Source organism: Myotis nattereri, assembly GCF_964212035.1.
Source record: "Myotis nattereri genome assembly, chromosome: 4".
NCBI classification, from domain to species: Eukaryota; Metazoa; Chordata; class Mammalia; order Chiroptera; family Vespertilionidae; genus Myotis; species Myotis nattereri.
In genome coordinates, this window is record NC_138079.1 from 43,350,175 (window position 1) to 43,364,677 (window position 14,503).

General features: G+C 43.2%; 1 protein-coding gene across 1 annotated transcript in view; it reads left to right on the top strand.

Moving 5' to 3' along the window:
• The first annotated feature begins 7,485 nt into the window (after positions 1-7,485).
• THBS4 (thrombospondin 4) overlaps positions 7,486-14,503 on the top strand; it is a 47,556-nt gene continuing 40,538 nt past the window's right edge. Inside the window, exons 1-2 of the mRNA XM_081088638.1 lie at positions 7,486-7,729; positions 13,938-14,141. Coding sequence (XP_080944764.1) covers positions 7,645-7,729; positions 13,938-14,141 — 289 coding nt within the window. The 5' untranslated portion in view covers positions 7,486-7,644. The remainder of the gene's footprint in view (positions 7,730-13,937; positions 14,142-14,503) is intronic.

The window sequence follows — 14,503 nt, forward strand, 5'->3', positions numbered from 1 at the left end:
AGCTCTGTGTGTGACAGGGTGCGGTGCCCCAACACCCTGATCGGCCCTGCTCTGTGTGTGACAGGGTGCGGCGCCCCAACGCCCCCCCCCCCACGGGCCCTGCTCTGTGTGTGATGGGGTAGAGCCATAACCTCCCCATCGGCCCTGCCCTGAGTGTGACAGTGGCGGCGCCCCAACCCCATGATCAGCCCTGCTCTGTGGGTGATAGAGGGTGACACCCCAACTGCCCCCCACAGGCCCTGCTCTGTGTGTGATGGGGTAGAGCCATAGCCTCCCCATCGGCCCTGCCCTGAGTGTGACAGGGTGTGGCACCCCAACCCCCTGATCCGCCCTGGTGTGTGTGTGACAGGGGGCGGTGCCCCAACTCCCCTATTGGCCCTACTCTGTGAGTGACAGGGGGAGCTCCCCAACCCCCTGATGGGCCCTGCTCTGTGCGTGACAGGGTACCGAGCTCCAACCCCCCTGATGGGCCCTGCTCTGTGAGTGACAGGGGGCAGCGCCCCAACCCCCTGATTGGCCCTGCTCTGTGTGTGACAGGGGGTGGTGCCGCAACCTCCCCATTGACCCTGCCTTGAGCGTGACAGGGGGTGGTGCCCCAACCCCCCAATCAGCCCTACCCCGAGCGTGGCTGAGGGTGGCATCGCAACCTCCCGATCCGCCCTGCTCTGTGCATGACAGGGGCGGCGCCCCAACTCCCCAATCGGCCCTGCTCTGAGCCCGACCAGGGGCTGCACCTAGGGATTGGGCCTGCCCTCTGCAACCCGGGAGCAGGCCTAAGCCAGCAGGTCATTATCTCCCGAGGGGTCGCAGACTGCGAGAGAGCACAGGCCGGGCTGAGGGACCCCCCCTTCCCCCCGAGTGCACAAATTTTTGTGCACTTGGCCTCTAGTCTATATAATAAAAGCCTAAGCGACTGTTACGGCAGAACGGCCAGAACGACCGGTTACTATGATGTGCACTGAGCATGAGGGGGTAGACGCTCAACACAGGATCTTCCCCCTGGTGGTCAGTGCACTCCCACAGCAGAAGGGCTGCTCAGCCAGAAGCCGGGCTCATGGCTGGCGAGTGCAGAAGCAGTGAGGCGAGCGGTAAGGAGCAGTGAGCAGGCAGATGGTAAGGAGCGAGGGGTCCCAGACTGCAAGAGGGCACAGGCCGGGCTGAGGGACTCCTCCTCCCAGTGCACAAATTTTGTGCAATGGGCCTCTAGTATATTAGAAAGAAATAAGTTAAATTAACAACAAAAAATTCATCCTTAGGACTTCACTTCACCTAGTCTGCCCAGGAAGCAGGGTTTGTGCATTGCTCAGATGCCCATTCTCCCCAGGGCTGTGCAGCAGAGTAGAGGAAGCTGGGTTGGGTCAGGGGCGTGAGCGGGCGTCCAGGCTCTGGCATTTCCTTGGGAAGCTTGTTCACCCTCCCTGGCCTTTAGTTTTCTAGACTGTACAATGGGAATTATAACCATCCTCATTGTCTTACCTCATTGTCATGTAATTAGGTGAGATCAAATATAAGGCAGGGCTCTATAGCCAAGATATTTAAAGTTGATTACTATTATTATGTGGGCTAGCTACTAAGATGCTTCCACAGAAAAGAGAAAAAGATGGGGTGGCCCGAGCTAGTTTGACTCAGTGGATAGGCCTGCGGACTGCAGGGTCCCAGGATCCATTCTAGTCAAGGGCACATGCTCAGGTTGCAGACTCGATCTCCAGTAAGGGGCATGCAGAAGGCAGCTGATTGATGATTGTCTCTTATCATTGATATTTCTCTCTCTCTTTCTCTCTCTCTCTCTCTCACTCTCTCTTTCTCTCTCCGCCCCTTCCTCTTTAAAATATAAAAGTATATTTTTTAAAAAGTTTCACTCTCCTTTAAATAAAAAAAAGATGGTGTGTGCGCCTGTGTGCTTATGCATGTACATGCACATATATGCATGCATGAATGTGTGTTCAGACCCATATGTATAAGTAAGTTATGTTGTACAAATGAAAATGAAAAGACTAGCTGATGAAGTGTGCTAGGGCAAGTCTGCAGGCTCCTGATTTTAGCTGCCACACTCTCAGATTTGCAGACAATGTTGAAAGCTTGCTGCTGTGACCAAGATAAGACGAACAGTAGCCCTCGAAGGACTAGCACCACAGCCTGTGACCCCACAGCCAACTTTAGGGAGTTGCAATGGACATGGAGCTCCACCCAGAGGGCCCTGGGAAATGAGAGCTTATATTCCAGGGAATGTGGGGATGGGGGCGGGGTGAAAGATAAAAATATTAAATGGGGCATGGGACTCTGACGGGTACTTTAACAGGAATGATCACTCAGTCCCCCTGGATGAAATAAGCTTGTCCTTGAGGGATCCTATACTGCTTCCCACCTTCCCTCCCAAAATCCTTCCTCACCCCTTTTCTCTCTTTCTGTTCCCCAGTTCCTCTGCTGTGTTTCCTCAACTCTGTTTTTTCTGCTAAAACTTTTACTTTATTGGATTTGTCATGCCTATTTTCCTTACCTGCTGTCAATCTTTGACTGCAGCGATGAAAATAATCAAATCACTAGCAACCATATCCACGCTTGGAATTACTTTTATGAAGGGACATGCCAGAACTCCATAAGGTAATCTCTTTCTGAGAATTGTATAAGTTGGATTTTTAATTTACATGTATGATAAAACTGTAATGACTTGTGCCCTTCAAATCATACGTCTGAGTACAAGTCAGGAGTGTAAGGAATGGAGTATCAGCAACGAAGGAGTCCGATGGTGTTTGCTTCCTCTTCCCATCTGCTTTTCTGCTTAATGAGTAAGTCTAACATAACGGGTAGGATTGCCAGAAAATGTAGGGTCTAGAATAGGGGTCAGCAACTTTGTCTGCAAAAAGCCATTGAGTTAATATTCTAGGCCTTCTCAGGCCATACGATTTCTGTTGCAAACATTTAACTTGGTGTTATGTCACAAAAATAGCCAGTGAACATGGCTGTGTTCCAATAAAACCTACTGACAGACCTTAAAACTGGAATTTTACATAATTTTAACATGTCAAAAATCATACTTTAAAAACATATTTTTCCAACCATTTAAAAATGTAGAAACTATTGCTAGCTTGCTGACTCTGCAGAAATAGGCAGTGAGTGGGCCAGATTTGGCCTGTGTGCCACAATGGGCCAATCCCTAGTCCAGAACATTTTATATATTAAGTATATTCTTTATATTAAACCCATTGAAATTGAAGTTAATTATCTCTTTTTGCCCATCCACTTCCCCTAAGTCTGTTAATTTCTTTTAAATATGTTTTTATTGATTTCAGAGAGAGAGAGGAACATCAACGATGAGAGAGAATCATTGATTGGCTGCCTCCTACATGCCCCATACTGGGGATCAATCCCACAATCTGGGCATGTACCCTGACCAGGAATTGAACCTTTTGGTTCATAGGTCAACACTCAACCACTGAGTCACGCAGCCAAGCTATTAAATTTTTCCCCACACTTACCTCCTATTCTGATTTACCAGTACATCACTCTTATCTACCTTCACCTATTGTTTTTTTCTCCCTATAAACCTCACATAGAATGCCAAAGCCCCACCTGTAAGCACCCAGCACTGTGGTGGGCACTAATAAAGTGCAAAACACAGAGCCTATGGCTGACCATGTTGGCACAGTCAGTTCTCCATTCTCTTCTCCCCCTTCCTTCCTAGTCCAGTCCAGTCCCACAATAGAAGCTGAAAGCATCAGTTCTCACTTTCCCAATCCTCCCTGGCAGATAAGACGTGGGTATGTCTGTGACCCACTGTGACCTGAGGAGAAGTCTGTTTGGGTGTTTCTAGGAATGGGTTTGCTCTGTGAAGGGAGGCAGGGTGAGAGAGAGAGAGAAAGAGAGACAGAGAGAACAAGAGCAGAAGCCTGACCCTTTCCTTGTTTTCTACTTTTGGATGCTGTCATGTAAAGAGATGATGTTTGGAGCTGCAGCAGCCACCTTGCACCTCAAGGGGAGTCCAAAAGCTGACATAGAGGCATAATATTGTTAATTCACTGAACTACTACTACAACTCTCTGGACTGCATGTTATAGGAGATAAGAAACCCCTAGGGTGGGAATTCTGTTACTGTCTTACACAGACAACCTTCATTTTGTAAAGCTTATATTGTTAGAGGGGTGATGTGACACATAAAATGCAAAACTATTAGAGGAAAACACGAAATACTTTTAGTGCCCCTTGATTAAGAAAAAGCACATATCAACTATTCCCTCCTTGACAGCCCTAATCTACAATCATCAAAGCCCTACATCAAAATATGTTCATGTCTCTCCTAGTAGTTCCTGGTCTATCTTCACCTTCCACTTCACAGGCAAGCTTCTTGAAAGTTATTTTACTTTATTATTAACCTTACTATCTCCACTTCCTATCCTATCGTCCTCATTCCTCAAATGGCAGTATTCTGCTTTTCTTTCATCCACACTGCTCCATCAACCCGCTTTCAACAGTCACCAATGACTTCTGTGCTGACTACCCAAGCACGGTTTTTACCTCTTATCTTGTTTGACCTCTCCACAGTGTTGATACTATTCACCAGGCCTCCCAGACGCTGTACTTTGTTGATTTTCTTTTCCATCTTTACATCTTTATTGCTGACTTCTCCTTATTGACTGGTCTCTGAATGTTAGTGTTCCTCAATGTTCTTCCCTCATCTTACACACTCTTCTCAATTAGTCTCATCTGTCTCTATGGCTTTAGTTGCTACCTATAAATTAATGATGCCCACACCTATACACCTCTCTCCCATGTAACTAAATGCCTAATGGACAGCTCCATTTGAATGTGTTGATGATGCCTTAAACTCAACATGGCCAAGCCAAATCATCACCTCCCCCCCGTATCTCAGGGAACAGCACTACAACATACCAAGCTGCCCAGGTCAGAACCCCAGGCATCAGGACGGGTATCTTGACATCTCCCTCCTTAGTCACGCACATAACATGCATTCTCTCGCTTGCAATGTTCTCCCCTGACTTTGTCACATGGAGATCGTCTCCTCGTCCTTCACGGCCCAGATGAACAGGCAGCTCTTCTAGGAAGCCTTTTCTAAATCTCTCTACCTATAAGCTGCTTTCTTCTCAGCATTTCCTTCTTTCTTAGGACATGTGTCTATGACAGCTTTTATCATACTTTTTATATCACCTGCTTGTCTGAGTAGACTATGAGCTGGAAAACAAGAACTGTCTCATCCATCTTTCTATGCAGGGCACAGTCTAGACCAGCGGTTCTCAACCTTGGCTGCACATTAGAATCATCTGGGAATCTTTTTAAAATCCTGATTTTATGAGGCCCAGAAATCAGGATTTTAAAAAGATTCCCAGGTGATTCTAATGTGCAGCCAAGGTTGAGAACCACTGGTCTAGAAGGTTGTCAATAAATATTTGTTGAATTAATTAATGAATGGACACATAGTAATTATTTGTTGGATAATTGATTACATTAATGAGAAAAAAGTTATAATCAAGCTTTCATGCCTGATAGAAAAAATATTCTTTCTAACACAACACTTTTGTCAATGATTGGATAGCAAACCCACATAATTTTTACATTTAAGATTGAAGAAAACTGCAGATATCCAGATCAGCTGCTTTAGGGCTTATTTGTAATTAGCAGTACTAATTTTCCTGGTGACAGTTAACTACTAAAACCTTTCATGTGTTAGTTCTTTCAGTTAGGTTAAACATGCCCCGAGGAATTCAAGTAATATTATTCATTTGCTTATAAACCTTTTCCCCCTTAGATTAACTTCAAACCAATTCAAATCAAATTAGCTCAAATTCAAAACTCCAAATGAATAGAATTTTAGCACATTTTGCAAATTTGCTTTATATCTCATTATTTCATTGCACGCTGCATCATACTTTCATAGCAAATACATTCAGACATCTGGCACTAAATTGGGGGTTTTCCTGGCTCAGTCATCATTATTATCACTGGACATTGCAGGAACTGCCATGTGGAAGGATTTTGTATTGTTTAATGAAGGAGAGTAGTTACTTTAAGAAATGCTAATTGTCAAAACGCTCTCTGGAGTTCAAGTTCAGTAGGCATAGTTACTATTTGTAACAAATGTCCTCACAATTGTATTTCTGGTTATTTTTCTAAGGAATGTTTGCACAGTTTTTTAATAAAGTATATTAAAGAAGTTTAATGAGAGTTTTTGGTTTGTTAGAAACATGCACACCCTCTATCTCCTCAGTGCTCTCCTGTGTAGACATGCGGTGGCTCATTCCATACAGTGACTGCTGTGTAATGTGGCATTAAATGAAACCTGGATTTGAATTACGTTAGACCTCAAATGGAAAAGAGCTCTGGAAATAGCTGGGAAGGCTCCAGGTCATTAGCTGTAAGTAGAATCATAATTGGCGAGGGGTTACTCCTGCACAGTTTGGAAATAAGCTGGTGAGTTAATCTTCCTGTTTGTGGCAGAGAGCTTCTTAAACTTTGAAAGAAATTATTTGAGACATAAAGGTAGGGATAGAAATACTTTGCTGGATCTTCTCCATTCGTCAAGATGGTTTTGGAGGGAAAAGTTTGCCATTGTTCTGAATTTTTTTTTTTTATTCTAGTTAATCCACATTATTTTGGGGAGCTTTGCCTAGGAGGAAAACTAATTTCTTATGTTCCTTCCCTCTCTTTCAAGTCCTACTCCCATACCTTTAAACTCTCACGAGGGATCTTTTGGGAGGGTGGAACAGAAGTGGGCAGACAGAAATTGAATTGAAAATAAATTCTCCAGAAAGCACCACCGTCCTGGAAATGGTTCTGTCTGAATGGATTCTTTGAGAGGTGTTCTGTTTCCATCAAAAACGCAAAAACTTTCAAGCGTTCACTGCTCAGGTCTCAAAACTTGATGAGAAAAATGTTCAACATTTGAGGTATTCAAAAAAAGCCTGAACAAACGAAAGAAACCAATTGCTCTCTGGACCACTTTAGGAGAGAGTTGCTGGAGAGCCTTCAGGGTTCGTTCAGAAGGGAAACCAAGATGAGCCTTAAAAAGTCTGTCCAAAGGATGTTCTCAAACAAAAGGAAGACAGGAGGTGGGGGCCTGATGGTGCCCAAAGCTAGGCGTCAGTGTCCTTTCTTCCTCCTTTCTCCCCTTTCTCCCCCTTCACCTCCACCCGGTCCCGCACGCCTCCGCCAGGCCCCTGCTGCCCATCCTTGCTCCTCCTCTAAACCCCTGGTGGTCTCAGGCGCCTCCACGCCCAGCAGAGAGCCCAGAAGGTCCCGGGCTTCTCCACACTCACGCCTCCCTCTCTGCCGCCCTGCTCCTCGCTCCGGCCGCCCCCTCTTCCCGGCAAAGGGGGATCCCAGCCAAGGGGGCCGCCCCAGCCTCGGCCCTCCCCCTCCTCCCCGGGACCCGCCGGGCCATAAAGCACCGGGCCGGGCCGCCCAGCCCAGCCGCCAGCCCGCCAGCCCACCAGCTCCGCGCAGCGCCCGGACGCCAGCACCGCCCCCGACGGCACGGCGGACGCCGGTCACGCACCAGCCCCGCACCGCGCACCCTTCACCTGCGCCGCCCGCCCAGCGTCCCACGCAGACCCGCGTGCCGCCCGGGCACACCGAGGCAGGGCCCACGCTGCCGTCGCTCCCGGTCGCCCGCGAGGATCGGGGAGAGCCAACATGCTGGCACCGCGCGGAGCCGCCCTGCTCCTGCTGCACCTGGCCCTGCAGCCCTGGCTGGGGGCCGGCGCCCAGGCGCCCCAGGGTAAGTGGGCTCGAGCCCCAGACCCCTCGTTCGCGGAGCCCGCCGTCCCGCGCTCCGCTTGGACGAGTGGAGGGACCAGCTTGGCGGCGTGGCTCCCGGGGCCTCGCTGGGCACCTCTCTGTCCCTCTGGGGCCTGAGTCAAAGCATTCTGTGTATAGTATTTCTGAGACTCCATTATCCAACGATGAAATCAATTCCTTAAACAATAGTTTGGAGGGAGGGGGGGTGTTCCAAACCTTATTTTCAGTCTATGCAAAAACGTGGGGTTTTCTTCAAAGCTGACCCACCACATGGCCCCAGACCTCTAACATACCCCCCCGGAGTGGGGTGAAACCCGGGTTCTGGCCCTTGAGTCTCAGTCCAGGTGGCCCACCCTCTCCCTTGCCCCCTAAATCCTTCGTGGGGCCAGAGCGACGTTCACCCAGTCTGAGACCTACATCCCGGAGAAAGGCGCAGCCTTATTCCATTTGCCCTGCCACTCGCCTTTTTTTTTGCTCTAACTTTGCTTGGACCCCAAAACCTCCTTAGGGGGTTGGCTTCGTCTCTTGATTCCTGAGATAAACAGAACAGGAAGGGCTGAGAAATCCATCTTTCTATGAAGAAGTAAACATTCGATAAATACAATAATTGAAAAGACATCTGGATAAACCTGAAACCTCTGTGTGAGATGGGGTGAAAAATAACCATTAGGCAGAAAGCACTTAAGCTTTAACAGATTTTTTGTAAAGGACGAAAGGAAGAAACTTTTTTAGCAGGAAAAGACCTTAGGTGATGACCTTCATCTGTTTGAAATTGGTGCCCTGGGTTATTTATTACTGATTAAGGAAATACAGCTGGAAGAGACACAATAAAACTTACTCCTCACTAAGCTAGAAAGAAGAATGCCTGTGAGGGCACTCGCAAATCCCTTCCCCTCCATTGCAGTCATCACCCACTTGAACTCTGCATTTCACCAAATAACGCATTTTGATGCCAGATCAGGCAACCAGGATTGTGTTTTTAGGAGGTACTGTACTGCTTTTAGTTTGCATTGTTATTTTTGAAATGCTATAGTCTACAATATTTATTCATTGTGACCTTGCTTCTAAGAAGGTAAGGAAAAGTTTTGTTTTTTTAAAAAATTGAAGTATAATTGACATATACTAATTTCAGGTGTATATTCAAAAATTGCAATATTGAAAAATGATCACCACAATAAGGCTACTTAACACCCATCACCATACATAATTACAATTTTTTTTTCTTGTGATGAGAACTTTTAAAATCTACTCCCTTAGTAGCTTTCAAACATGTGGTTCAGTATTATTAGCTGTAGTCACCACGCTGTACATTACTTCCCCAAGACTTGTTTGTTTTATAACTGGAAGTTTTTACCTTTTGGTTCCCTCCTCCCCCAACCCTGACCTCTGGCAACCACAAATCTGTTCAGTATCTAAGAGCTTGGGTTTTCATTTTCTTAGATCCCACATATAAGTGAGATCATACAGTATTTGTCTTTGTCTGATTTATTTCACTTAGTATAATACCTTCTAGGTCCACCTATGTTGTCACAAATGGGAAGATTTCATCCTTTTTTATGGTTGAATAATATTCCATTGTATATGTACACCATATTTTCTGTATCCATTCATCCATCTGTGATACTTAGGTTGTTTCTATATCTCAGCTATTGTAAATAATGCTGCAATGCACATGGGAGTGCGTATATCTTTTCAAGTTAGTGTTTTTGTGTTCGTTTTTAGGTAAGTACCCAGAAGTAGAGAAGCTGAATCATATGGTAGTTCTATTTTTATTTTTTTTTCCAAATATATTTTATTGATTTTTTACAGAGCGGAAGGGAGAGGGATGGAGAGTTAGAAACATCAATCAGCTGCCTCCTGCACACCTCCTTCTGGGGATGTGCCCACAACCAAGGTACATGCCCTTAGCCAGAATCAAACCTGGGACCTTTCAGTCCGCAGGCCGACGCTCTATCCACTGAGCCAAATGGGTTAGGGCAGTAGTTCTATTTTTAAATTTGAGGAACCTTCAACTTGCACCAAGTTACATTTCCACCAATGGTGCATAGGGTTCCCTGTGCTCCATGCCCTCGCCAACTGTTTCTTATTTTTTTAATTAGCCTTTCTAACAGGTGTGAAGTGATAGCTCATTATGGTTTTGATTTGCATTTGATAACTAATGTTGAGCATCTTCACATATACCCATTGACCATCTGTATATCTTCTTTGATTTTCTGCCCATTGTTAAATCGGATTGGGTTGTTTTGTTTTTTGCATGAGTCCTTTATATATTTTGGATATTAACTCCTTGTCAGATAAATGATTTGCAATATGTTCTCCCATCTAATAAGTTGCCATTTCATTTTGTTGATAAATTTCCTTTGCTGTGAAGAATCTTTTTTATATGAGAAAGTTTGTTTGTTTGTTTTTTTTAAATCCTCACCCAAGGTTATGTTTATTGATTTTAGAGAGAGAGGAACAAGGAGGAGAGAAAAAGAGAAAAAGAAATGTTGATGTGAGAAACATCTATCAGTTGCCTCCTATATACACTCTAACCTAAGATCAAACCCACAACCTAGGTATGTGCTCTGACCAAGAATTGAACCCACAACCTTTTTGGTGTCAGAAAAGTTGCTTTTTCACATATTTCAAAAGTTTTCTTATTGCAGACATGATTAGGCAGGTTTGAATTTATGGGTATAGTATTTTGTGTTATGTGAATTTTTGACATTTGAACACACAACTTCCTAGTGTGCTACCAGTACGGATTTTGCTTATCCTTAGAGAGAGCTACCTGTATTATGGAGACTTGAAATTAGGCTGTACTTTCCTTTATAAAATGTTCAGGATTTTATTTAGAAACATATTAAGGCATTTAAAAATAAAAAAGAAAAAGTATTTAGCCAAGCAAGCATGCCTCAGTAATTGAGCATTGACCTATGAACCAGGAGGTTGCGGTTCAATTCCCTGTCAGGGCACATGCCTGGGTTGTGAGCTGGGTCCCCAGTAGGGGGCATGCAGGAGGCAACTGATCAATGAGTCTCTCTCATCATTGATGTTTCTGTCACTCTCTTTCTCTCCCTTCCTTGCTGAAATCAATAAAAATATATTTTAAAAAAAAAGAAATTAGGCTGTACTTTCTAAATTATCTGGTTAATGTAGTTGCTGTAGATTATCTGATTAAGTCAAGTTTCTGATAGATTCTTTTACTGAGTTAATTATTCTTGCAATTATCAGCTCAAATGGATGATTTGCTTATCTCCTTCCTCCTCTGAGCTAACCTTGTTAATCTTATTAGTATGTATGAATTCAATTTTCATACCATGGTGGTTAGGCTCATTGATAGCAGTAATTTCACCTCTAACACTAAAAGGTTGTGCTTAGATCCTGGTGCTATTACTAAAATGTAATAACATTAAAAGAAAATTATATATCTCATTTCCTTTTCAAAACACTCTCCAAATTCATTACCAACTAATTCCAACTCTGCCTCTTGAGAGAGAAGCCAGTGGATTAGACAAACCAAACAGATTGAAATTCGGCAAATTTAGCTTGAGCTAAATTATGGAAGTGATCATAGTCAAAACAAGAATCAGGAGTTCTTGAGTTTAGTTATGAATGCAGTTCTCTCACTTTAAACACACATCCCTTTTCTAAAGATGCATTGTCCTGGAAAGAACTTTTAAACATATTGCCATATTGCCCTCGCTGGTGGAAATGTAACATTTCCATTCTCTGCAAGTTTAAAAATTTCTGTTTCTCTTTTGAAGTATAGTAGAAGTCTTCTGTTTGGGGAAAGTGGAGTGCTAGGGGGAACATAATAGGTATTATGCTTTCCTACACATCTAGTAGTAAATTCATTATTGTGTAAGGTTCTTCGTACCCCTGAAAGAAACAATACAGATTCAGTCTGAAGACAGGTTGTTTTTTAAAAAGAGTAGACATTCTTTTTTTTTTTTTCCTAAATTTTCCAAAAATTGAAAGGGAAAAAGGAAGCAAGAGTAGACATTTGCTTATCTCCTTCCTTCTCTGAGCTAACCTTGTTAAACCTATTAGTATGTATGAATTCAATTTTCATATCATGGTAGTTAGGCTCATTGATAGCAAGAGTAGACATCCTTAAGTTGTTTTTTTGCCTGTTGGTTTTATAACTTTTATTTCTTTTTTCTTATTACTAATGCAATACTGTTCACTGTTAAAATAAAAAATGGGGGCAGGGACTGGGTAAACAGAAGGAAATTTAAATATTTATAACTGTACAACGCAGAGACAGCTACTATTCATGTTAGTATTTTGTTGTGTTGTCTTTCAAATCTTTTTCTATCCAAATATATATTTCAAATGGGATCCTGTTATATGTATAGTTTTATATTCTCTTTTTCCACTTACTCATAAACATCTTGCCATGTCTGTAAGTAGTCAGCTGCACTTCCTTTTTTAATACATAGTATTCCACTTTTTGAAAGGGCCAAATGTATTTATCCAGGGCTCTAAGATAAGCTGTTCCCAGTGTTTTGATATTACAAATAATGACAGCCCAGCCAGTGTGGCTCAGTGGTTGAGTGTAGACCTATGAACCAGGATTCCCAGTCGGGGTCCAGGAACATGCCCAGGCTGCTTGGGCTTGATCCCTGCAGTAGGCAGCCAATAGATGATTCTCATCATGGATGCTTCTATCTCTTTCTCCCTCTCCCTTCCTCTCTGAAATCAATAAAAATATATTTTTTAAAAACCCACAAATAACGAATTGTCGAACAATTGCAATGCCATGGGATGACTTCATCGCTGTTGAGCCCTTCTTTCTCCGCTAAGGACACTGTTTCCATAACAGAGTGCTGTGCCACACAGCCTCCAGTTTCTCACCTCTTTCATTGAATTTTGACATAATTCTTCCTTCACAGAAATTCTAGAATTACTACTGGTGGTGAATATCTTTGTACCTAAGTCATTTACCATGCTATCCTTTATTTCCTTAGGATAATTTATGTGAGTAGAATGCCTAAATCAAACAGCATATATGTCTTAGGGCCTTTGATACTGTTATGTAAACTGTCTTCAGAATAGTTATACCAATTAGATCTTACCCACCACTATATGAGTTTCCACTTCCTGAACCCTCATCAACAGTTAGGTATTATTGTATTCATTGTTTATGCAATTTAGTGAGAGTATTATTAAGTTAGCAATTCCTTCATCATTAGTTAAACATATGAACATTTACGTATATAATTATTTGCCATTGTAACTCTTTTTCTGTAAATTGATTTTTCATGATTTTTGCCCATTTTTCTATAAGGATGATTATTGATTTTAAGAGCTATTTATAATTATGAATAGTACTACACTTTTAGTAACCAGATTATTGTATCCAGGAGACAGCTATGGAACTGTTCAAACAATATTTGCATAAAACAACAGAAATACTAAGTAACTTATAGTGAGTTAGACCCAAATTTGGCCATTGCCTTTTAAATAACTCTAGATGTACTCTCTCATACCTTTAAGTATTAAAAAGTAGGAGAGAAAGTGCTGCTGGTGTGAACAAAAACAACTTAATCCAGTTTTTGTAAACCAACTCTATCAGTCAGGTAACAGGAAATAGAGACCACATTGTCTTGTTTCTGCATTGGGATTTTTTAACAGAAATATTGGAGAACTGTACGTGCATGAAGGGAACTTAAGTCGCACAAAGGAAGCAAACCATTTTTCTGACACTTATCTCCCACCACATCCATGCTTTCCTCTGCATCCCCTGTGTCATTTGTCACTGGCCAGGAAAATACAGTTGGCTTTGATCCAGGAGATGCATGAGAAACCCCAAGGACTCCAGAAATTCACTAGGTGGGGACCTAAGAAAAGCAATGACTTGGATGCTCTCACCTGTTCCCTTGCACTTGAAGCCTCCAGTGCTTTGCCCAGTGGGCATTTTCAGAGCCACTTCTTCAGCCAAATGCACTTGGGATTTGCAAACTTAGTCTTCTCTTGGGGGTTATAACCTAGTGATAAACACTGTGCTACCTCTCTTCTGGTTCCAAATGGCCAGCCACTGTAAGAGTGATAAGACCTGGGGAGTTTGGCAATGTGGAAAATGACCACATTCGTTTACATTACTTTATAGCTTTCTGTCCATTTGTCCCCCCCTCAAAAAAAGGTGTTTGCCCCAAAGTTAAATATTTTACTGATTACCTCTTTCTCTCCATTCTCTCCAGTCTTTGACCTTCTTCCATCCTCCAGCCAGAGGCTGAACCCAGGTGCCCTGCGGCCAATCCTGACCGACCCCACCCTGAATGAGCTCTATGTGATCTCCACCTTCAAACTGCAGACTAAGAGCTCAGCCACCATCTTCGGCCTTTACTCTTCAACTGACAACAGCAAATATTTTGAATTTACTGTGATGGGACGCTTAAACAAAGGTAAGCACGTTTGCAGAAATCATTTTCTTAAAAATCCTCTTTTTCTATTCCAGGATTTGAGGTCTACTTTTCTTAAGATGGTTCCCTTGTACAGTTTTTTTTTCTCATCCACTATTTATTTGTTTTCAATACCGAATTCTTCTCATTGTACATTTACCTATACAGAGAGAGCGAGCTGATGTTGGGAGAAAGAATGAAGAAATGCTTGTGGCCAAAATGCCCTCTGATATTGTCCCTCTTGTTATTCTGGATCCAGTTCTGGAAGAGACAAGAGCCAGGACAGTGAGGCCATTATCTTAGTCAGCTCTGGCTGCTTATTACAAACACCATAGCCTGGGTGGCTTGAACAACAGACATTTCTT